This window comes from Neoarius graeffei, chromosome 20 (assembly GCF_027579695.1).
Source record: "Neoarius graeffei isolate fNeoGra1 chromosome 20, fNeoGra1.pri, whole genome shotgun sequence".
NCBI lineage: Eukaryota > Metazoa > Chordata > Actinopteri > Siluriformes > Ariidae > Neoarius > Neoarius graeffei.
The window spans coordinates 2,253,015-2,277,154 of record NC_083588.1 but is presented as its reverse complement, the minus strand read 5'-3'; the positions used below and the strand labels follow the sequence as shown (position 1 = coordinate 2,277,154).

General features: G+C 40.8%; 1 protein-coding gene across 4 annotated transcripts in view; it reads left to right on the top strand.

Annotated features, from left to right (window-relative positions):
- The window catches only part of clec16a (C-type lectin domain containing 16A), a 128,637-nt gene that overhangs the window by 52,413 nt on the left and 52,084 nt on the right, over window positions 1–24,140 (top strand). For 3 of the 4 annotated variants that reach the window (XM_060901085.1, XM_060901088.1, XM_060901087.1), the window contains exons 10-14: window positions 3,120–3,345; window positions 14,411–14,534; window positions 18,020–18,120; window positions 20,708–20,827; window positions 21,949–22,058. In XM_060901085.1, the coding sequence (XP_060757068.1) occupies window positions 3,120–3,345; window positions 14,411–14,534; window positions 18,020–18,120; window positions 20,708–20,827; window positions 21,949–22,058 (681 nt within the window). The remainder of the gene's footprint in view (window positions 1–3,119; window positions 3,346–14,410; window positions 14,535–18,019; window positions 18,121–20,707; window positions 20,828–21,948; window positions 22,059–24,140) is intronic. The other variant, XM_060901086.1, reaches the window with a different exon arrangement.

Here is a 24,140-nt window from a genome sequence, read left to right as displayed (position 1 = left end):
GAAAATGGACTAATAGGTGTGAAATCCTCCTTAGTTTTGAGTCAGATCCTTTCGTTAACTTTTTTTTTTTTTAGTCGTGTAAATAATGGAACATTGTGCTCACTCTTTCTAAACAAAACTACTTTGAGTGTGTACTTCACACACCTGAGAGACTCTTTTAGAATTGGCTTTGTGTTATCACTGGTGTGCGAGTTCCTCTTGATGCTTTTTGAGTCACTGTGGAAAGTCTTTTGAAGACTCAACCACAGCGTGCTCACCTCTGCAACGTGTCCCATGTATTTTTATTTCTCGTACTTTTTCACAGGAGAGTTCCTTTTTCTCTGAATGCTTTTGAAGTCTTCTGTGAAGAGTTAGACCCCGCGAAGTCTCATGTGGGCTGGTGCGTCTACCCCCTCGTCTCAAAATGACTGTCAGATTTCAGGGTGGTGTGAGGTGGGGTCGTGCTCCAGCACCACCGCTCCATGCCCTAATCCTCTTCCCCATCTGCTTCCTGTTTTCAGATCGCACGCGTGCACGTTTCTGAGAAGTCGGTAGCCACGTTGTTCCTAGCACCAGCCCTTCATGTGGCATTGCGCTTATCAGGAGCTGCCACCATCATTTACAGTGCGGTTTGCAGAATTTCAGTTTCAAACACCTTTTTTTTTTTTTTTTCAGGTCCTCGGCCTATTTTGGTGGACTTTTTTTTCCCCCCTTTCTTTTTTCTTTCTTTTTGCTCTCTGTGTGTGTGTGTGTGTGTGTGTGTGTGTGTGTGTGTGTGTGTGTGTGTGTGTATAGGGTGTGTGTCAGGAAGAAAACAAAGGAAGTGTGTACATTATAAAGATCTTGCCTTTTTTGATGTTGTTGTTTTTTTTTCCCCTCTCTCTGTGTGTTTTCACAAAAAATGTTCAGAAATCATGTGATGTGCGAACCTGCGTCCACTTTCCAATATCATTTGCATGTTTTGGTTTCATGCAGGATGTTTGAAATCTTTGCAAAATGCATGTCTTGCTTCGTGTTGCTTTTGCGATTTGTTATTGCACAAGAGCACGAGCCGCACATTCGGTCTGTACAGGATCAAAGGATTTATTTTGCACAGACATCTCCCACGGTGATGCACCAAAATCATGCATTCAAGCCGCAGCCCTGTTTTATTCTGCCGTTTGTGTGTGTGTGTGTAATGTTTAGCTTAAAGCGCGTTTTTGTCTCGTGTCCTTTGAGCCACACAGCTTTGGTTTTCAAGGCATTTGTTTGATTGCAAACTGAACCATGATTGGAATGGAATGTAAGATAGTGGAAATGTGGTTTTAGAATATGTCCTTTTCGGATCTCAAAAATAAAAAGCAAAACGAAAAACGCCACCCAGGGTGGACAGAAAAGGATACTTCAGGAAGAAACAACTTGAAATTACAGAAACTTTAATCTTTATCATGTAACTGTTTGGCATTTATGCTGCAATCGACTTATCTCGGAAGCGGGAAATCGGAGCTCGGAATGGCATCATTTTCAACTGGGGAGGAAACATGGATGTCTCAAGCAGAAAGCTAGCCAGCTAAATGTGATGAGTGATGTGCATTTTCCTCCTCAGAACAGTGAACTGTTGTCAGTGTTCGATTGAACAAGCAAACTTTTGTGTATATGTTGATTACGTAGCTAATGCGTGCTGAAATCCTGGGTTCATGAGATCATCGGGATTCTGAGTTGAGGAAGGTTTTTTTTTTTTGGTGTTTCCTGGTCAGAGGTCAAGAATTACAAGTTCCAACCTTGAGTCAAATGTAGCATTATTTTTTTTAATCCTGCATCCTTTTTTATTTTCATTTAAAAGTAGACGGCCTTTCGATTTCATAAACTCTGTGAAATTTAGTTCCGTCTGAAATGTGGTGATTGTGATGCATGTTTTATTTCTGTAATATCTCACAAAATATCAGGCCATTCTGTGGCTGGGAAGTTATTTAATTTGAGGGGATTAAAGCAAATAAAGTGCATGAAATTGCTCGCCTCGCGCAGTCAAGCAGACAGAGGAAGTCCGTGTGGGCATGCGCAGGTTTACCTTCTTCTTCTTCTTCTTTTGGGTTTTACGGCAGCTGGCATCCACAGTGTTGCATTACTGCCATCTACAGGTTTCCCTTTGAGCGTGCACTGACAGTTCCATCATTCTGTCGCTAAACGAACAGCTGATCACACCGAGGTGCTCGCTGAGCGCCCATATTTATTAGTTTGGTCCTGCGTTTCCTTTCCTTCGTATATAACATAACGTCTTTTCTTCTCTCTTTCCGGTACTGTAGTCGCTCTTTCACGTTTCATTCGCACACTCGCGTCCTCCATTTTTCTCTCCTGTTTCAAATTTGTATCCCACAATGCCTTGCATGAACGGGGAAAGCCCACCACGTGATGCATGACGTCTTATCTTGATTTGGGTCATGGTGAAGCAGGAAAAAATGGCAAAGAATTTAAGGCCACATGGCTCTAAACTTAACTGCTCTATTTAAAAAAAAAAACCTAATAAAATTGGAAGTCTGTAATTCGAATTCAGTAGCTTTCAGTCACGAAACAAATATAATTGGGTGTCGGGGAAAATTCTTTTTATGACCCACACTTGAAATCTGAAAGGCAGTACAGCTTTAAGTTGTTTCAACTTTAATATGGTGATTGAAGCATGTGACATCATGACTTGTAAAATGGAACTTGGTTACGTTTACAAATATAATAGACTTCATAGTCTTGTTTTTATATTTGGGGGGAAAAAGTAACGCAATAAAATACAGGAGTACAACTTTAATTTTATCACTTAGTTGTATAAATATCACAACAGTTCATTTAGGTTTAAGTTTTATTTAGTGATTTTTACAAGAATTAGAATTTGTGCTGAGGTGACTTAAATTGTTTTTAAAAAGTCAGTGAATTTTATTTATTTTTTTTAAGTAATATTGAGTTTTTAAAATCTTTATTATTATTAAATTGGATATTTTCTAAAGATGAAATCTCACTGTATCTCGGTTTGTATATTTTCATCTCCAGACATTTTGTATGCTTGAGCAGTTGTTCATGCATTGAATTGTTTGTGGTTGAATTGTATGTTGAAGCTGTTGATTTTATAGACTAACGTGTTTGTTTTCTGTGTCCCCCCCCCCCCCCCCCCCCAGTCCAATGCTGGAGTGCGACGCTTCGCCAAGCCGCCGGAGAGTCTGGAGCGCTCGTTGGAGATGAGCCGGCATCGAGGCAGGAAGAAGACGCAGAAGCGGCCCAACTACAAGAACGTGGGCGAGGAGGACGAGGAGGAGAGAGGAGCCGAGGAAGGCCCAGACGAGGAGAAGGCTAAAGGTACAGAGTCTAGCTCAAAGGCCAGCAGGACGAGTGGGGACACGGAAGGTGAGTGTCCCCAGATGAATGTCCCACCATCACTGACTGACCCTCTGTTCTCCAGAGTGCCCCCTACAGCTGTGGAGCTGCTCTCTGAACTGGCCTTGGAGTTACACTCAGACTGTCGTTCAGAGCATTGCGTCTCTGCAACGTCACGTGTTGACGTTAATCCGAGTTTAAGACTTTGATTTAAGTTACTGCTATCAGAGTTCACTCTGTAGCTGACGTCTGATTCACGTCTTGACCGACCGCAAATTTTTCAGATCTGCTCTGTGATCTCAGGACGTCCTCTGTCCCGGCACTTCACTGCGTCTCTGAAGGTTTTTCGGATCTCTTTCTCCTTTTTTTTTTTTTTCACGTTCAGATTTCATTGGCTGTTGCTGAGTCACATTAATGACTGAAATTTAAAGGGTTTTTTTTGGACGTTAAATAGTCGAGTCCTAGATGACATCCTGTTCGTTACTTATGCGCCCTATGTAGGGTATAACATGATATTCCCAATGTAGTACATGACGTCACGACCTGTAGGAAAAAGTAGTGGAAAAATATCACGATAATGTGATCAAAAGAACAAATATTCGTTTATGAAACTGGCAAAAACACAGACACTTCTTATGAGCATGTGACATCTCTTGTGTAGTTTGTCTCTTGTGGGCGTGATGTGACTGGTATTCTTGTCTCTTGTGGGCGTGGCCTGTCCAATGCTTTAGCTGAAATTAGAAACAATACATCACTTCTTGGCGGCACGGTGGTGTAGTGGTTAGCGCTGTCGCCTCACAGCAAGAAGGTCCTGGGTTCGAGCCCCGGGGCCGGCGAGGGCCTTTCTGTGTGGAGTTTGCATGTTCTCCCCGTGTCCGCGTGGGTTTCCTCCGGGTGCTCCGGTTTCCCCCACAGTCCAAAGACATGCAGGTTAGGTTAACTGGTGACTCTAAATTGAGCGTAGGTGTGAATGTGAGTGTGAATGGTTGTCTGTGTCTATGTGTCAGCCCTGTGATGACCTGGCGACTTGTCCAGGGTGAACCCCGCCTTTCGCCCGTAGTCAGCTGGGATAGGCTCCAGCTTGCCTGCGACCCTGTAGAAGGATAAAGCGGCTAGAGATAATGAGATAAGACATCACTTCTTTAACACAAATGAAATGATGCACAAATCCGTGTAAAAATCGCATGCGCTTTGTCCCCATATTCGGTTATCAAAGCATGCTTGGTGCATCCACTGACCAGAGTCAACAGTAATGATCTGTGCGACTTCCTTACGAGCTTTATTTTTCTTTGTAATATGTCTATTCACATTGTATTTGACAGGAAATGATTAAAATAAGTATGTCTCAGTTTTCCTTCTATTAGTTATGAGAACTGACCAGCACTGACTCAGCAGCACTGTGCTTCATGGCTATAATCCAAATAAAGATTGCATAATATCCCTCCTGTTTCACACCAAAGAATATCGTTTGCCTGGGTCATCTGAGTAACATCATAACTTATTCCTACTTCAAGAAATGTCATGTTTCTCAGAATTGATCATAACTCTAGGTACATTTTTCAAATTGCACAATTCACTATTACCAGCTGCACCATGTTCAGGACATTTTTCTTGTCACCAGATTTCCCCAGAGGAAACACATTTTCCTGGATTTTCACTGGAACTCTGAATACTTGAGAAGTTCATGTGTCAAAACCGTGTCAGTTCCCAGAGCTCTCCACTGCCAGTTTTCCATCCTGTCCATGTGCCAGTAGTCAGTTTGGTTTACATTCATTCTCTACCGTCCACCTCATGGTCATGCTCATGATGTCGTGATAACATTCTGACAGCTGTGTGTTCAATTTAGGATTGGTTTTTGTTTGTTTGTTTGCCCCCCCCCCAATCAAGATGAGATCTGCAGATAATTCCTAATTCTTTGGGAGGCCATGAACTTGTCATTGAGTCTATCCAGACGAGTTAAGGACAGGAGGAGTGTAACTGACAGACAAAACATGATTCATTTCGGCCTTTAAGTCTTTATTCATCACATGTCCATGAGATTACAGCGCAATTTTTTCTCTTAACCCATCTGGATATGTGAGCGCACACACTCTGAGCAGTGGGCAGCTGTGCTGCAGCACCCGGGGAGCAGTTTGGGGGTTAGGCACCTTGCTCAAGGACACCTCAGGCATTCCAGCTGGCCCAAGGAATCAAACCGATGACCTTTTGGTCCCAAAGCTGCTGCTTTAACCTTTAGGCCATGGCTTGAAAAATAGACTCTTCTAGACTACTAGAAGGTCATAGGTCATATGGTTCTGAATAGAGGTGTGTATCAGGATTGGGATAAAAATAAAAAATGGGACACAACAATAAAACTCATGCAAGCCAGGAGGGTGATACTTTCATGCTGTCAGATATGAAGCATGCAGAACAAAGAAAGGCTTTGGTGTCTTTTCACAGCATCGTTAGTTCCTGCCTGATCAGATTTTTTTTTTTGGTTTAAATGAAAATATACTTTCTTTTTTTTTTAAAGGTCTCATTGCATCGTTTTTTCATTAATTGTGCGGTGGTCTCTAGTATGAATGAATGCCCTGTGAGCCGGTTTTGGTGAAGAAAAATGCTGTGGTTCTCCTGTTTCAGGCTGTTCTAGTTTGGTGGAGGAGTGGGTGGGGAGAGAACGACAGGATTTCAGCTCTTACTCATTAATATTCATGACATGTAAACGTGTTCCCTCTGATTGGCTAACAGCACTGTGACGCTCCCTCCAGTGGGTCAGAACAAGCGAATGTGGGTGTCTTTGTAAAAACTGTTTTGATTGGCTATTATGGTCTCGACATCGATGTTTTGACCAATAACAATGTAGATAACACGAATTTTACATCACATTCAACGAGATTTAAACGAGACTAAAGATGGCGACTTACAAATAATGTGTAAACATCGTTGGAGTTAATAAAGTTTGAACAGCATGAAGGAACATACCCCAACCCCCCGAAATTAATAAAAAAAAATTCTCAACGGATTTAGCATAATATAAAAAGCTCGTTTTTTACTCAGAAAAGCGGAAAACTCTCATCCTTGCCGAGCTTGTGACCATGTCATGCATGCTAACGTGGAGAATATGAACATGCTGTTTTGTAACAAAAACCTTCGAACAAAAAGTTCATGTTTTGCTTACAGCTTGTGAGCTGGTGGTCGATCGTCTTGACGACAGATCCAGGGATTAAAAACAACCTCGAAGCAAAACCGCTACTGAAGACACCGAAGTTTGAAAAGTCACTGTGGTTGAAATGATCAGAACACAGCACTAACGCTGCATTACACTTCGCTGGTGGTGTTCCAAACATAAATTCCAACCATTTCTTCTTCAGCTCTTCTATCTTGGGCAAGAAATGCAACGTTGATGTGTTTCTGCCACAAATAACACAGGCACGAACTTGTTCAGACATGTTTTCAACTTGCTGTTAGGTCCTCTTCGTTAGCTACTGACGAGATGGGCTCTGCTCTTTCTCCTCGCGCTTAAATCCCAACTTTCTTCCTGTGGGCGGTCGCAAGCCAAGGTGGGCGAGGCCATGAATACTGATTTTCAAAGTGACGTAAGTTCGTAGGGCTTTTTCAGATTCGCTCGTTTTTCTGACTATTTTCTTTCATAAGCTAATACAGGGAATAGGAGTAGAATTACATTTTCACATGCAGCATGCATATGCAACTCGGAGTGAACTATGGTATTTCAAAAAGAGCCAGTATTAAACGTTTTGGGTGGAAGGGCACCTTTAAATAAATTATCAGTTTAATATGTGAAAACGGTAGGACTGGGGAATATGACAGTATATATTTCTTGTATTTGACATGGACATCAGTTACATTGGACAAACAAATGCATTGCTTGAGTGTGTTAACATGCATGTTAATTTTCAACACTTGTCAACGGGAGGCTTTAAAAAAAAAAAGAATAATTACAGTCACATTAATAATAATATTGATTGATAATATCAATCTTGTGGTAAATGTTTACACACAGTTTACATTTCCGTGATGTCGTTCATGTCAAGTCAACTTTATCATCATATATGCTATACATGCTCGACATACAGCACAGATGAAATTTCAGTCCTCTCTGACCCACGGTGCAAACAGGCAATGCAATAAATACAAATAGAATAATTGAAAACAAACAATATAAACAATATTGAGGTTTTTCACCCACGTGACCAAGTCATGTGATGCATCGTTAGGCTGCCATTTTGGACGGCACGGCTCGAATCAGTTTGAATGCGAGGAAGGCGACAAATGAAAAACATAAAAGAAAAAGGAGCGAGATGCAGAAAACACCTTCACTATCCAGCGACGTAGGGCATTTACAGGGCGAGCAGAGGGAGAGGTATTTGCAAAAATTGAGGTTAGCAGGCTTAGAGAACGACGTTTACCTGCTTCCACCAGGATTGTTCACTGACGTACGGAAGTACACGAAGCCCTCGTCTTTACCTGACTTCGGCCCACATGATCTGTATACCTATGTCGTTAAAAACCCATCGCCATACACAGGTATTGATCTGAAAGCGTATAAGAGTTTGGATGCCTACAAATATTTTGTGTCAGGCTGGGTAACATGCCTACATCAGCGGGTCGTCCCTGGAGCCGGTGGTCGCCATCTTATTACAGCTAAGGTTTGTTCACATTTTGATTTACTTTCGGTCCTCAGGATAAACAAAATGTTATTAAATGTCATTGAAATAACTTCTTAGTCTGTTGAGACATGGCCCGTTATAAATTTGCTGTTACCAGGCAATGACCAAGAACTGTATTATTAGGGTCGGTGTAGTTGTAGCAGTGTACTAGCAGCTAGCTGTTAGCACTAGCTAATGTCAACAACATAGTAGCTAGTATGTTACTGTAGCAATGTTTACGTTCAGTCATTTGGATGACTGTTAAAACCTTTCAGTCTCAAGTTTTTCCTTTACTGGATTTACTAGTTTACTGTAATTATGATCCGGCAGCTATTTACACCGGATCCAGTGTAAATAGCTGCCGGAGCGCACTCCGGGAGCAAGCCGGAGCGTGCTGCTTAATTTGAGGGGGAGCAAGCCGGAGCGCGCTCCGGAACCTCGGCCGGAGCACTCCGGGAGCAAGCCGGAGCGCGCTGCTTAATTTGAGGGGGAGCAAGCCGGAGCGCGCTCCGGAACCTCGGCCGGAGCACTCCGGGAGCAAGCCAGAGCGCGCTGCTTAATTTGAGGGGGAGCAAGCCGGAGCGCGCTCCGGCAGCTATTTACACTGGATCCGGTGTAAATAGCTGCCGGATCATAATTACAGTAAACTAGTAAATCCAGTAAAGGAAAAACTTGAGACTGAAAGGTTTTAACAGTCATCCAAATGACTGAACGTAAACATCGCTACCACACATGCAAACTCCTCACCTTTCGGCGAAATTCGCCGTTTTGGTCCCAAAATAGGTCACTTGTGTGAATCGTGTAGATCCGAAGAGTTTTTTTTGGGGGGGGGGGTAGGCAGGCTACAACGCTATTGTTGCCAAACATTTCACTTACAAGGTTACAGCCAATCAAGATAAACAGTTACTAACACGCTTCTTTTCCATTGGAGTTCTGATCAGCTGGTGCGCAACCCACTGCTGGTTGCCAGTCCTCGCTTACGAATATTCCACAGATTCAGACCGCAAAGTCACCTTTTTATAGAGAGATCTGGCAACCTCATCTCGCGACTGAATCTGAATACCAATGGAACAGTTTCCAGCGCGCTCGGGGGTGAATAACCATGGGCGGATCTACCGGGGTGGCATATGCCACTCTAAAAGAAAGCCTTGCCACCCCTGCTGCTACCCCAGTTGGCAGCGACGAATTCAAAGAAAAATTACGGCCAATTTGACATTTACGTGCGCGAATTTCCAATGTCTGACTGCAGCGAATGCAGCACGAGATAACGCCAGAGATTGGTTGTTTTGGAAAATTGAGAGGCGCAAAGCGAGGGAGCCAGGAGTCGCGAGGAAAGGAGACACGGGAGGAAAGGGGTAAAAGCTGATTAACTATCTATCAAAAAATGAAATTATAATGAATGAACAGTGCTAGTATAGTTGCGATGCTGATTTTGAGAGGATAAAAATCAGGTTGGAGAAGGTTATTTAGCTAACTATACATGTAAGGCAAAAAAAAAGTGTGTTTCCGGTAACCCGACCGATCGAGAATTTCCGCGTCGAAATTGCCGACCGTAAAGTTTTTATTACAAATTTCCCTCGATATTTTAGTGTAAGTGGCGTTAGTTTGTCATAATTTTTTGTTTCAACGCATTCAAGTTGTGAAAGAAACGATAAAAAGTAAAATGTTTTGCCACTTCTATCAGCCCTCCTGGCTGTAATGCAAATTGCTTCCTCTTCAGTATACAAGTGCACTTCCATGGCAGGGAAAAACACTACATTTAGCCGCCTATGTAGTCCCCTATTTATACAAATAGGAGTCATTCAGGATTCAGCCATGTTTTTGCTCCGTGTTTTTGCTCGACCCCAAGTTCTACAGTAGGCTCGGCGAGGCCGGCTGCTTTTAATGGAAGTAGCCTAGCCTAGGACGTTAAACCATATTTTCCACGTTATTTCTTGATAAGGTGTTTTCACATTATCACATGAAAATATCATGAAATTACGTGATTGTTATTACATGATAAATATATTGTAAAAACGTGATAACTCTGTTAACAATATCTTTTCACGTAATTACTTGAGTCTAAGCCAATTTTTTTTTTGAGTGTGGCAGCAATACGTTTCCGCAGATCATAACTCGAACTCTTGCGATATTTTTTTTATTCGTTTAAAGATTTAAAACACTTATTTTATTATGATGTGTGGTATAAAGGATTCTGTGCCAAAATACTATTTTGTAAGATGTTTACTTGTGTTAATTTTTTCGAACAAAATAAAACAAATTAAGAAAAAAAATTTCCTACCTACCGACCTTATTTTAGTATTTCATGTTACCTGAAACACACTTTTTTTTTTTTTTGGCCTAATGTTAGCTAGGTCTGACATTAGTTTTGTGTAAAGTCGGCCACAAAAGTTAATATTGATTCACCGTCTGTCAAGGAAAACATTGCTATTGGCTGAAGCTTATGATTCAAATACTGAGGATCTTAAACATGAGTTACATCAGACGAGGAGAGTACTAGACAGAAAAAAGGGGGAACAGGAGAGTCCTACCACTCTCATGGAGTTCACTGTTTTTGGACCCATACCAAGATGATGATGTTGGGTTTTTTTTAGTTGTTCAGGTTGTGTAAAATAGCGGTTGTCTTGCCTGTGAGCATCCTGTGAACGAAGTTTTTCATCTCTCAGGCTCATAAAGACTTATTTGCGGTCGACTATGACAGAAAAGAGACTATCAAGTTTGGCTGTACTCAGCATTGAATCAAAGCGCACAAAAGCATTAGATCTTGATAAATTTGTGAAGCGTTTTGCTGAGCAACATGGAAATCGCCGCATTCAGCTGTTGTAGGCATGACAAGTTCATGTTATGCTCACTGGTGAGCCTTTACAAAGCGTGAGGAAAAAAAACTATAAAATGTGACACTGGTGTAAATGGTTTAAATCATGCTGAACTTGAAGCAGTGTTGTTATTGTTGTTTTTTAGTGTCTGTTCTTTTGCATATACAGTATAAAACTGTCCAGAAACGGTATAGACCTCATCTGAGAATGTGTGTTCTTTGTGAACAATAAAGGCATGAGATTAAGTTTATCTGTATGAGTTTGTAAATGGCAGTCTGTGCCCTTTTGTAGTGTGTACATACTATTTGTCGTCAAACTGTGATTAAATTCAGTATATATACATGTCTGTAATACGTTGCCACCCCTCAAAAATTCCTGCCCCCCTCTTGCCACCCCATAAATATTTTTCGAGATCCGCCCCTGATTTCACATAGGTGATGTCTTTAAGAAAATTGACAGACAGGGATTGGCCAGGTGTGTCCTCTGGGGTAGGTCTGTTAGATAGCACAGGCAGTAATATATGACGCGGTACGCGGTGGTCCGGACTACCGTTGTGGTCCGGACCACACCGTTTTCAGGTGTGGTCCGGACCACCAAGTTCAGAAGACAAATAAAAAGTCTTACTGTGAAGTTGGTAAAATTATTTTTCACTTCCCTCGTGGCAGCTCCCGCTTTTTTACATGCGTTAGAACTGGTATCTTTTATTGCGCGTGTGTTTTACGCATGCATTTCTCTTCCGGTTTGAGAAAAAATAACAAATGATGTACGACTTTGTAAAAAAACTCGTATTAAATGACAAACACAGTATGATTTTGGTAAGTTTTTATTTATATCGTAATATAATACAGCATACGGTGAACCGGACCACAATCCAGGAAAAATAATTAATTAATGCCCTCGTTTTGTATGGAAAATACGGTGATCCGGACCACCGCGTACCGCGTCATATACCTTTTTGTAAATAGCCCACTGTGTTGTACACAGGGGTGAAAATTAACTTCACAAAATATCAAACTTTACCGGCCACTGACAAATAAATGGTACAATTTACTGGCCACTCAACAGTAACTTATTAAGACATGTTTATGGAAAGTTATTTTGTACTGTATTAAATTCAAGATGTCACTGGTTGCAATTTTTTTTGTAACGTAGACTACGAAATGTACTTTTGCGCGCGTGCCGTGTCCCCGTGCATCCTTCTCACCTTTTTCACCCCTGACCAGTTTGCATGCCTGGCTACAGTAACATACTAGCTACTATGTTGTTGACATTAGCTAGCTTGACCTTCAAAATGGCGGACACCGGGGCGTCACGTGACCCTGTGACGTCAGGTGAAATACCTCAATAATCACTCTAGATAGGAACTAGACATAGGCTAAACACTCAGACAATATAAACAGTATAAACACTAGATGAGAACTAGACATAGACTAAACACTCATTATATACATTGTGTGTGTGTGTGTGTGTGTATATATATACACACGTAAATTGGTGCAAATAAACAGTCAGGGCACTTGAGGTATAGCAGGTAAACATGAAATAAGCAGTATAAACAAACTAGCAGCTGTTAAGGTGAGGTAGTGCGGAATAGTGCAAATGAGCGAGGTAAAGTGAGATGTGCTCAGTGAGTAAAGTGAGATGTTCAGTGTGTTAATGAACGTTGAGATGTGTGTGTGTGTTTGGGGGGGGGACTGTGAGGATGACATGTCAGATGCTGAAGGGGGGGCAGGGGGGTGTGCGAGCAGAATCGGGGGTAGAGGGGGGAGGAGGGGCAGAACAGGGAGGGAGTTGAGCCTCCTGACCGCCTGGTGAAAGAAACTGTTCTTGAGCCTGCTGATTTTGGCCCGGAGACTCCGCAGTCTCCTCCTCGATGGCAGCAGACTGAAGAGGTTGTGAGATGGGTGGGTGGGGTCACCTGCAATCCTGATGGCTTTGCGGGTCGTGATACATTTTTCTGAACGTTATTTTTTAACAAACAGTTTCAAACCCAAATGGGAAGGAGGTGTGACTGTGAAATTTTTATATTGGGGGGGAGCTCAGATTTTTAGCTTTTTTTTTTTTTTTTCCTTCATTGTGACTTTTTAATATCTATGGAAATAAATGAGCATTAAACTCACCGTTTATCATCATGGCGTGAAGCGTATCAGGTTATCATGGAAATGCCTTCTAGTTTCATGAAGGGTCTATTTGAGCTAGCCTGGGCCCGCCCATCCTAAGTGTGACGCAACACAAGGGCCTGTTGCGATCTTAGTCTGGCAAGGCAAGCTATCTCCAGCTCTTCCAAGCTCCCGAAAAATCGGGAGCCAAATCAACTTTGAGCATCTCCAACGGCCCTGGGTAGAGGCGTGTTCAAGGCAGTGACGTAGTAGAACTGCGACCAGAAGCCACAGATTGTTTACAGAACCTATGCCGGAAGCGCTTCATTCACTAGAAACATTACGAACATGGCGCAGCGGCAAGCCTTTGACACAGCGGTAGATGCTGTATTGAAAGCATTCAATGGGAAGTTCTCATTGAAAACGGAGCAAAGAGCAGCCCTGGAGGTATTTATCTTCTTCCTGTTACTCAAGCAGTTTTCGTCGCGTCACATACGTCAGAGGAAAGCGTGATGTGATTGGTTTAAGCTTCGTCACAGCCTTTTCTGGCTTCGACCAGTAGCAAACTGAGGCATTTCAGGGAGGCGGGTCAACCACGCCTTTGGGAAACGGTTGGGCTTAATATCTTTGCCAGACCAAATGCTCGCAGAGCTTTGAAGTCGCGTTAGCCAGACTATATTTGAGCAGGATTAAGAGGGGGGGAAAAAAACAAACGAACCAAACCCAGTCCTGTACACATCTCTAGATGAGACTGTTTATGAACTGGAGTGATGTAGCTGAGGTTGAGGAACGAGCCTGAATCCACACACCATGCTGACACGACTGACATTACTGACATGACTACTGATGACAATGATGAGAAATTAATAACCAATTCATGTTTAGGCCACGCTCATGACTGGATACAGATGTGGATATTTGAAGCAGGGGGAAAAAAACCTGGAAATAATCAGAGTTGTAATTTCTAAGCTTCTTTTATGCTTTCATGCTGATCATGATATTTTGTAATGAAGCATCTTGTATTAATTGAGAGAAGAACGAGGAACAGCAGCACTTTCACTCAGACATTTGAACTTCACTTTGTACACTGTGTGTGTGTGTGTGTGTGTGTGTGTGTGTGTGTGTGTACACTGATGAAAAATATCTTCCAGTTGAAAAGCCCAACATTATAGTATAGTTTGGTTGATTGAGAGGTCACCCTGACTTGAAAAACAGCATTTTAGGGTGAAGCCAAAGTTGAAGTCTAGACCGTCTGTCTGTGGTTTATACTGTGGGAGTTCTGTAGAAATACCACTGTAGTGAAGCACTGCCAGAGTTTCATCATGACACGCCCATCTTCGTCCTGCTGTGTGAACTTTTTCTGTTTCCACTGTTTTTTTTCTTATAGTGATAGACATTTAGAGAATAAACAAATCCAGCGTGGCATTTTTGCAGTGCCATGTGATGCTCTGTGTTTGTGTGTGTGTGTGTGTGTGTGTGTGTGTGTGTGTGTGTGTGTGTGTGTGTGTGTGTGTGTGTGTGTGTGCACACGCAGAGATTGAGATGGTGGTGATGGAGAAGTGTAAGATCTCCGACATGTCCGCACTCACAGAGCAGAACATCACAGACGAGGAGAAAACCGCCGCAGCCGCTGCAGGGACGGAGGCACAGAGGAGCAGGTGCTGGGTTTTATCGGTGTTCAAAATGAATATTCATGAGCCTGTAGCACAAACAAAAGTCAGCATGTCGCTAGAGCTCACATCATTGACTGAGATTGCTCGATTGCGAATGTTTTTCACATTTTAGAAATGAATATTGACTAAACATGGCCGTGGAACACTAATAACGAGTTAATTGGAGCTAGCTGTATCATTAACTCAGGGGTGGGCAGTTATTTTTTCCATGGGGCCACATGAGAAACAGAAAATTTTGTGGAGGGCCGGACCAAAAGGCTGAACCAAATTCTGCATAATATTAATTGTATTTCTTTATATAAAGCAGTAAATAACATTGTTTTTACAAGCTGCTAAGACTGGTAAGAGTATGGAGAAAACGAGGTTGCCTTACAATGTAATTTATTCAATCAAATTTCCCAAAACAATGGATAACAAAATGTGAACGTTTGTACCTTTTTTTTTTTCAGTCACATTCACCCCAACACACAATAAAGACATCACAATATTGTCTTTCTACTCCACATATCAAGCAAGATGCATCATATTATAATAATGATGCCGTGTCGATTCGGTGTAGGGATGAGATCTACAGATCGGCTCGAGCTCCGGCGCCTGCTGGTGACGTCACGCTATGTGATTGGCTGGACCGTTTGAAGGATGATGTACAAGTTTGTGGTTGGTCTGGACAAATTACGGAAGTAGTTATCGGGGGATTAGGTTTCGTGGGATTTTATGTCATGTTCATGTCGCGCGCATTGCGTTTTTGTTGAACACAACTTCAAAATAAAAGCAATGTACATTCAGTCCATGCATGAGGTAAAATTAGAAAATACGTTTATTTTGTAATTTCTAATTAACCTTACGCAGGCCGGTCAGAATGAACCAAAGGGCCGGATGCGGCCCGCGGGCCGTAAAATGCCCAGGTCTGCATTAACGGAATCCCAAGTGACTTCCTGTTCATGATGCTACATGTGCTCACTATTGCGAGTACAGCATTATTACGACAGCAGTTAAGTTAATTTTACGATTAAAATATTCTTCAGGTATACATCAGTGTTTTTATTTTTGTCAATACTACAACCCCGATTCCAAAAAAGTTGGGACAAAGTACAAATTGTAAATAAAAACGGAATGCAATAATTTACAAATCTCAAAAACTGATATTGTATTCACAGTAGAACATAGACGACATATCAAATGTCGAAAGTGAGACATTTTGAAATTTCATGCCAAATATTGGCTCATTTGAAATTTCATGACAGCAACACATCTCAAAAAAGTTGGGACAGGGGCAATAAGAGGCTGGAAAAGTTAAAGGTACAAAAAAGGAACAGCTGGAGGACCAACTTGCAACTCATTAGGTCAATTGGCAATAGGTCATTAACATGACTGGGTATAAAAAGAGCATCTTGGAGTGGCAGCGGCTCTCAGAAGTAAAGATGGGAAGAGGATCACCAATCCCCCTAATTCTGCACCGACAAATAGTGGAGCAATATCAGAAAGGAGTCCGACAGTGTAAAATTGCAAAGAGTTTGAACATATCATCATCTACAGTGCATAATATCATCAAAAGATTCAGAGAATCTGGAAGAATCTCTGTGCGTAAGGGTCAAGGCCGGAAAACCATACTGGGTGCCCGTGATCTTCGGGCCCTTAGACGGCACTGCATCACATACAGGCATGCTTCTGTATTGGAAATCACAAAATGGGCTCAGGAATATTTCCAGAGAACATTATCTGTGAACACAATTCACCGTGCCGTCCGCCGTTGCCAGCTAAAACTCTATAGTTCAAAGAAGAAGCCGTATCTAAACACGATCCAGAAGCGCAGACGTCTTCTCTGGGCCAAGGCTCATTTAAAATGGACTGTGGCAAAGTGGAAAACTGTTCTGTGGTCAGACGAATCAAAATTTGAAGTTCTTTATGGAAATCAGGGACGCCGTGTCATTCGGACTAAAGAGGAGAAGGACGACCCGAGTTGTCATCAGCGCTCAGTTCAGAAGCCTGCATCTCTGATGGTATGGGGTTGCATTAGTGCGTGTGGCATGGGCAGCTTACACATCTGGAAAGACACCATCAATGCTGAAAGGTATATCCAGGTTCTAGAGCAACATATGCTCCCATCCAGACGACGTCTCTTTCAGGGAAGACCTTGCATTTTCCAACATGACAATGCCAAACCACATACTGCATCAATTACAGCATCATGGCTGCGTAGAAGAAGGGTCCGGGTACTGAACTGGCCAGCCTGCAGTCCAGATCTTTCACCCATAGAAAACATTTGGCGCATCGTAAAACGGAAGATACGACAAAAAAGACCTAAGACAGTTGAGCAACTAGAATCCTACATTAGACAAGAATGGGTTAACATTCCTATCCCTAAACTTGAGCAACTTGTCTCCTCAGTCCCCAGACGTTTACAGGCTGTTGTAAAGAGAAAAGGGGATGTCTCACAGTGGGAAACATGGCCTTGTCCCAACTTTTTTGAGATGTGTTGTTGTCATGAAATTTAAAATCACCTAATTTTCCTCTTTAAATGATACATTTTCTCAGTTTAAACATTTGATATGTCATCTATGTTCTATTCTGAATAAAATATGGAATTTTGAAACTTCCATATCATTGCATTCCGTTTTTATTTACAATTTGTACTTTGTCCCAACTTTTTTTGGAATTGGGGTTGTAAGTTCCAGTCCAGGATTTTTATTGTTCATGGCCCCCACACCAGCGATGGGTTTCAGCTTGTCCGTTTTTCCAGACGTCCGGTTCTTGTGAATGCAATATCTCAAGAACACCTTGAGGGAATGTTGGCTGAAACGTTCAGTCGGGTTCCGAGATGACCCGATTCGCTTGAGGTGGTTGGAGGTCACTGTGACCTCAGGTACATCCCATTTTCCTGAATGAGAGAGCTCAAGAACACACTGGGAATTTCTTCAAATTGGATAGAAATGTTCAGTTGGATTAAAAGATGAACTGATTCGATTTTGGTGATCAGAGGTCACTGTGACCTTAGGGTTTTGTGAAAACGATTTATCAGGAATGATTTGAGGGAATTTGAAACCGAGCTGGTTCACGGCGGTAAACAAACTCGGAGCAGTAGTTCTGGTTTGGTTTTTGTTTGTTTTTGGTTTGTTTTTTAAAGCTAATTTCAGAAACTTGATAAACATCAACACAGGGAACACACAGATTTGTTTTTTTTTTTTTTTGTCTAACCTGGGTCCTGATATGATGTGGACTTTTTCTTATAAACAGTCTCGGTTTCTTGATTATTGTTGAGTTTGAGTGGTTCTGTCTCAAGCCTGATGTTCAGTGTTTACACAGACGATAGATCTTCACATCCACATTTTCACATTTGGATTAAATTAAAAGCTGAGCCCAGAAATTTCTGGAGGCAGTCAGAATGATTCTTGCATCTCATGGGGTGTGTATGTGTGTGTGTGTGTGTGTGTGTGTGTGTGTGTGTGTGTGTGTGTGTGTGTGTGATGCAGACCCTTCTTGGACATGGTGTACAATGCTCTGGACTGTGAGAAGGAGGACTACCACGCCCTCTTCGTCCTCTGCCTCCTCTTTGCTATGTCTCACAGCAAAGGTACACACACACACACACACACACACACACACACACACACACACACACACACACACACACACACACACAAAAGACCATGTTGTGTGTGTGTGTGTGTGTAAAGCCTTATTACAATAACCATGTCTTTTGTCATTTCACATTTCTGTTCTGCTCAAACACACACTGGCTGTAATTAAAGTTATTTTTTATATTTATTTGACAGTGTGTTTCTGTCACTGGAAAGACTAACTAATTAACCAAATAATTATTCATCTTTCCACATGACACAGTAATTAATCATTCGATTGAGCAATTGATTGTTTATTATTAATTACTGTGCAATCTGGAAAAATTATTAACTAATTAATAAATTCCTTTGACATTTTATTTTTTAATATCATTAAATGAAAAAATTTACTTTTAATTATTAGTGCTATTTATTCCCTTTTTTGTAATTTATGATTTCAATAATTTACAGTAGGACAGGATTTTGGGGCCATTGTTGAAAAATAAATAAAATTTATTAATATTTTGAGAATCAAATCATAATATTACAAGGGGGGGAATCATAATTTCTGATGTGATGAGAAAAAAGTTGCAATTTCTGGAGAATACAGTATCTGGTGCTGATGTGCCACCTGATAACGTATTTCTTTATTTGCAAAGTATTTCTTGGCTGTTTGTTGATCTGATGTGCACCATTCTGTTTTAATATTACGATTTTGTCAATTTTGTGGGGTTTTTTTTTGTAATCTTATATTTTCTCCAGATTTTATTCATAAAATATTGCCAATTATGTCTCATATCAGATATTATGACTTTTAATTGTTAAATATTGCAGATTTTTATTATCCCCCGCTGGCCAAAAGGCCTGAAGGGGGATTATGTCATGGTGACATCCATCTGTCCCAGTAAAGTCCACACCTTCTGAAATCAACTCCTCTCACAGTTTTTGGAGGAACTTCACGAGACTTGGCAGAAGGCTTTGTTATAGGATAGTAATATGCATATTGCAGTTTTGTTTGCAATATGTTGTCGCGGGGGAATATTGTGCTCTCAGAGCACTCTTGTTAAACAGACCCTGGATTAGAACACTATCATCCTATCGGGTCGGTTTAATGGAGCAAATTATTTTTGTTGGCTTTTTTTTCTTTCTTTTTTCATGTCACATGGTCAAGTGCAAAAGCTTTCTTATAATTTCAAGCAACAAGACACAGAACAAGCAACAGAACTGGTTATTCAGATCATTTGTCTCTAATCTGCTGCCTGTTCTTCCTGTTTGTAATTTTCACTTAATATTTAATTTCAAACGGTTTTCAAGAATACTAATGTTTCAGATCGGAGCTGTAACACTGTTTGTCTCATTACTCTGTAATAGAAATAACAGCATTATTTTTTAAAAATCTCTTATTATATAAGTGTGATCTTGGTTCCTTTTATGAAATAACACAGCAATGGATCATGTACGTTACTTCCTTACAGTAAAGTAGTTTTACTGACCTGTGAACCTGAATTGCTGCAGTTGAGGGTTATTTTGAAGGTCCTTTAATAAAATGATCTATCAAAATAAACTCGAGGGAATAAGAAAACTGAGATTGAATCAAAAAGGGCTCGTTTAAACTCGTCTAAAGCTGTCGTGTCGTGAGCATGATTTGTATCCTACGTACGTGTTATAACTTGGATCATCAAACAGAACAACAATTCAAAATGTGTTCAAATCCAGAAGGGTATCTCTCTCTCTCTCTCTCTCTCTCTCTCTCTCTCTCACACACACACACACACACACACGCACACAAATGCTGTCAATAAATCAGTTATCCAAACCAAGAAGCCTTTATTTGTTGCACGTACACTTCAGCGCACAGTGAAATTTCTCCTCTGCAGTGAACACACGTGTGCACACAAGTGAGCAATGAACGCGCACGCACATACCCAGAGCGGTGGGTAGCTATGCTAAAGCACCCGGGGAGCAGTTGGGGGTCAGGTGCCTTGCTCAAGGGCACTTCAGCTCCACCTCAGGCCATGGCTGCCTCATGTTAACCTCACCACATGCCTTTGGACTGTGGGGGGAAACCAGAGCACCCGGAGGAAACCCACACAGACATGGGGAGAACATGCAAACTCCACACAGAAAGGCCCTCGTCTATCACTGAGCTCGAACTCAGAACCTTCTAGCTGTGAGGTGACGGTGACAGCTAACCACTACACCACCACGTTGCCCCCCATTTTACAATTCACATTAAATGTGTTCAGATGCATATGAATGAATATTCAGGGTGCTGTCATCTTAAGCATAATATAGTACCACAAACACAAGTGATGAACACTTTTTAACACCTTAAAACTCTTTTAATAAATTGTCAAATAATTAATTGTTAAAACACAATGTCTCGAAAATGGCCTTGAAACATCTCCACACATTTACCCTCATTAAGAATGACAATGTATGAACATGTATAAATATGCAAATTTGAAAATGAGGTGGGGAAAAAAACACCCCTTTCTCATCTGAGCACCTTTTTTTAATGTTTGTTCCATTTCTCAGACTTGGACCTGATATTTTATTTTATTTGTGTGTGTGTGTGTGCGCGCTTGCATGTAAATGCAGGTATAAACCCAGATTTATTGGAGAAGATGCAGCTGTCGGTTCCAGGTCAGGAGAGGAGCAGCTACAGTCATGTTCTAGTGGAGAGATTGATCAGAGTCATGAATCACGCTGCTCTGCCAGGCACGTACACACACACACACACGGACACAAAAACAAACATCTTTATTTCCATGATATAAAATCCATTTCCAAACCTACTGTATCTATGGATTTTTTGGCCACTGGTCCGGTGCCTAAGGTTCCAAATGGTTGTACTGGTGCTGTTTTGGTGTCATTCGGGAGTGCTGGCACTCAGGGGGTGGGGCTCGCAGTGGTGAACAATGCTGAATGGTTGTGCAAACAGTGCACCGCATTATAGACGGTACAAAGAAAGTACAAAAGACAAAAATATAAAACACCAACATGTCACGAATACCATAAGAGCCTGTTTATTTGTTTGTTTTAGGGTTTTTTTTCAAATATATTTAAATATAGTTTAGTGTTTTGGTTTTTTTTAATTTAAAATACTGCTGTCTCTGTAAGTTTATCTTGGCTTTTTTTTCTTGAAGCTATATATAAAAGTATATATATATATATATATATATATATATATATATATATATATATATATATATATAAATTTTTTTTTTTTTTTTTTTTTTTTTTTTTTTTTATTAAGTTCTGGAGAACTTGCTGTTTTTCAAAAGCGACAAAGTTTTTTTTAAAAAAGACAATTTATAGCAAAGCATTGTGTGTGTTTGATTTAATTTTCATAAATTGTTTTCAGTGTTTGTCATGTATCATAAGAACGCCTTTGAGAATCATGATGTTGGGGGTTTTTTGTGCCCCCCCCCCCCCCCCCCCCCCCCCCACACACACACACACACACACATCGTCCACTTCACTTGACATAATTTATTCAGTGATTTTTTTTTTAAAAGATTTATATTCATTAATGCTAATAACACTGAGAGCTGGAACGTTGTCTCTCATCTCTTTATAACAGACTTTATAGCCTTAATACAAATATGATGTAATCGCTTCTCATGAAATACCACAACACTGACGTGTGTACAATACTTTCTTATTGTAAGGTTTTTTTCCTCAGTGGTGATCTCCACTGAACTTGAATCACTGCCTCTGCTGTTCATTTTCACTTTGTGTTCAAAAAAATGTTTGAACTTTGATGGCTGGTTTCTGATGTTCACTTTTTTCTTTTTTTTTTTTTTCCGCTTGTTGTTTTTATATTTGTGGTGTGTCAGACGGGAGGGTGCGACTGGCCACTCTGGAGCTCAGCTGTCTTCTCCTGAAGCAGTCCGTGCTGTCCGGCACTCGATGCATCATCAAGGACGTCCATCTAGCCTGTCTGGAGGTACGCATCCACCCGAAACACTCCAACAGGAAGTGTCTGTTGGGTAACACCAGGCCATGGTGCACCCAGTTTCTGAATAAATCACAGTGCAGCTGTGTGGCACAGTCAGACTGTACAGAATTACGTACACAACTTGAGAATGAGTCACCGAGGCTTGTTTAAGGTAAAGCAGGAATTTTTCAACCTGAATTACTCGATCCTGTAGGGGAATTCCCTCTTATTTTAATGACTTCTTTAAAACACTTGCTTTTCCTTTTTACTACTAAGAAAACGGGCGTTTACTGGAAGTTCATCGTATTTCTTGCAAATCTTGTAAAGCACCTTTTAATAATAATGAAATTAAACCTTTTCTGCATTATCATAAACAGCAATGAACTGGACAAAGTCAAAATACAGTCATGCAAATGGCAAAATTTGTATAAAAAATAATTACTGTATTATAGACTGTGTATATAAAATAAAAGATATGGCTATGGTCAGTCATACAAAATTAAGTTGGGTTCAAAATGAATAAGATTTGAGAGGAGAAACCTCAGACATTTCCTACAAGTTCCTGATTTTTGAAGGGAAAATGAAATTTAAAACATTCCATTTTGAAGAATCTAACAGGATCCAGTAATTCAGGTCTGTATACAAAATAATCGAATAACAGACAGTAAATTGTAAAGCACATGAGGCCTGAATACCGCCTGCATCGTGATGAAGCAGAATTACCATTCTCAACGGCACAACATACTTTTACTCCATACGTTTAAACAGAAATATAAAGTAAAATTAATACACAGCTTGTCTTATTACTGCAAAACAGCAAAGCAAAAAAAAAGTAAATTCCTCTCAGGGCTCGACATTAACAGCAGTCTGACTGTCTGGGACGACTAAATGTTTTGTCCGGACAAAGTCTGCATCTGCCTGTCTGATGGAACAAGTTGAATATTTTTATTGAAAATCACCATTTTTATAGTAATTATTCCAGAGTTACATCAATAAAGATCCAACAAAACCAGTTCAATCCCCTCAGTGATATAGCTGTGTTATGCTTTATGAAATTCTAGGGAAGCAGAGTACGGGGTGGGGGTAAAAATAACCACGGCGTAATATCTAATTATAGATTATTAGACTTTCATCGAAATCGGAGAAATGGCGATCCAACACATCGATAAAATAAATGTCTGTGGTGAATCTTCATTTCATTCAGACATTCACTGTGTTTTTCTTTTGTATGGGTCACATTAACCATCACCGATGTCGTAAAATATTTCAGGGGAATTTTACAACAGTGCCGAACTCACTCACAGTTTGTTTTAATTCACAGCGTGATTGTCTCCCTGATCATGCCCAACTTGTTTTCTTTCGGTTTCATTTCTTTTTGAATTAATTTCCCTTCAGTTTTATTGGATTAATCAAGATTTAACTTTATTTTCTCCAGAAGCTTTGAATTTGGGCGAGTTTAACTCTTAACCCATGACCTGATCTGCAGTTTTATCACAACGCGCACACACCGTAATGTGGCATTGGTTAGTTTTTATCCCCCGCTGGCCGAATGGCCTGAAGGGGGGTTATGTCGTGGCGATGTCCGTCCGTCCCGGGAAGGGTGCTCACCTTCTGAAATCAACTCCTCTCACAATTTTTGGAGGAATTTCGCGAAACTTGACAGGATTCCTTGTTATCCATCATTACTAAGGATATTGCAATTTCGTTCAGTTCAGTCATGTTACCAGAGTTATGGCATAGTTGCCAGCGGGGGATATTGTGCTCTCGGAGCACTCTTGTGTTGTTTGTTACAATTAAAGTTTGAGTTTTATTGACAAATTATAAATCATAAAAGCATAGTGATTTATCAGAACTAGACCTGCTTTTTGATAAACTTTGTGAATCACTTTCCTTTCGTTGAACTCGTAAATATATCGTAATAAAAAGGTTACGGTCAGGACGAGTGACAAATCTTGCTGCTTGTCCGGGTGGACAAGTGGATTAAAAAGTTAATATCGAGCCCTGAAACTGTTCTGAAAATGTCAAAAACTTCCAGTTACAGCTTTACCACTGACTGTTGCAAAGCACTGACACTGGAGACTCCTTCCATAA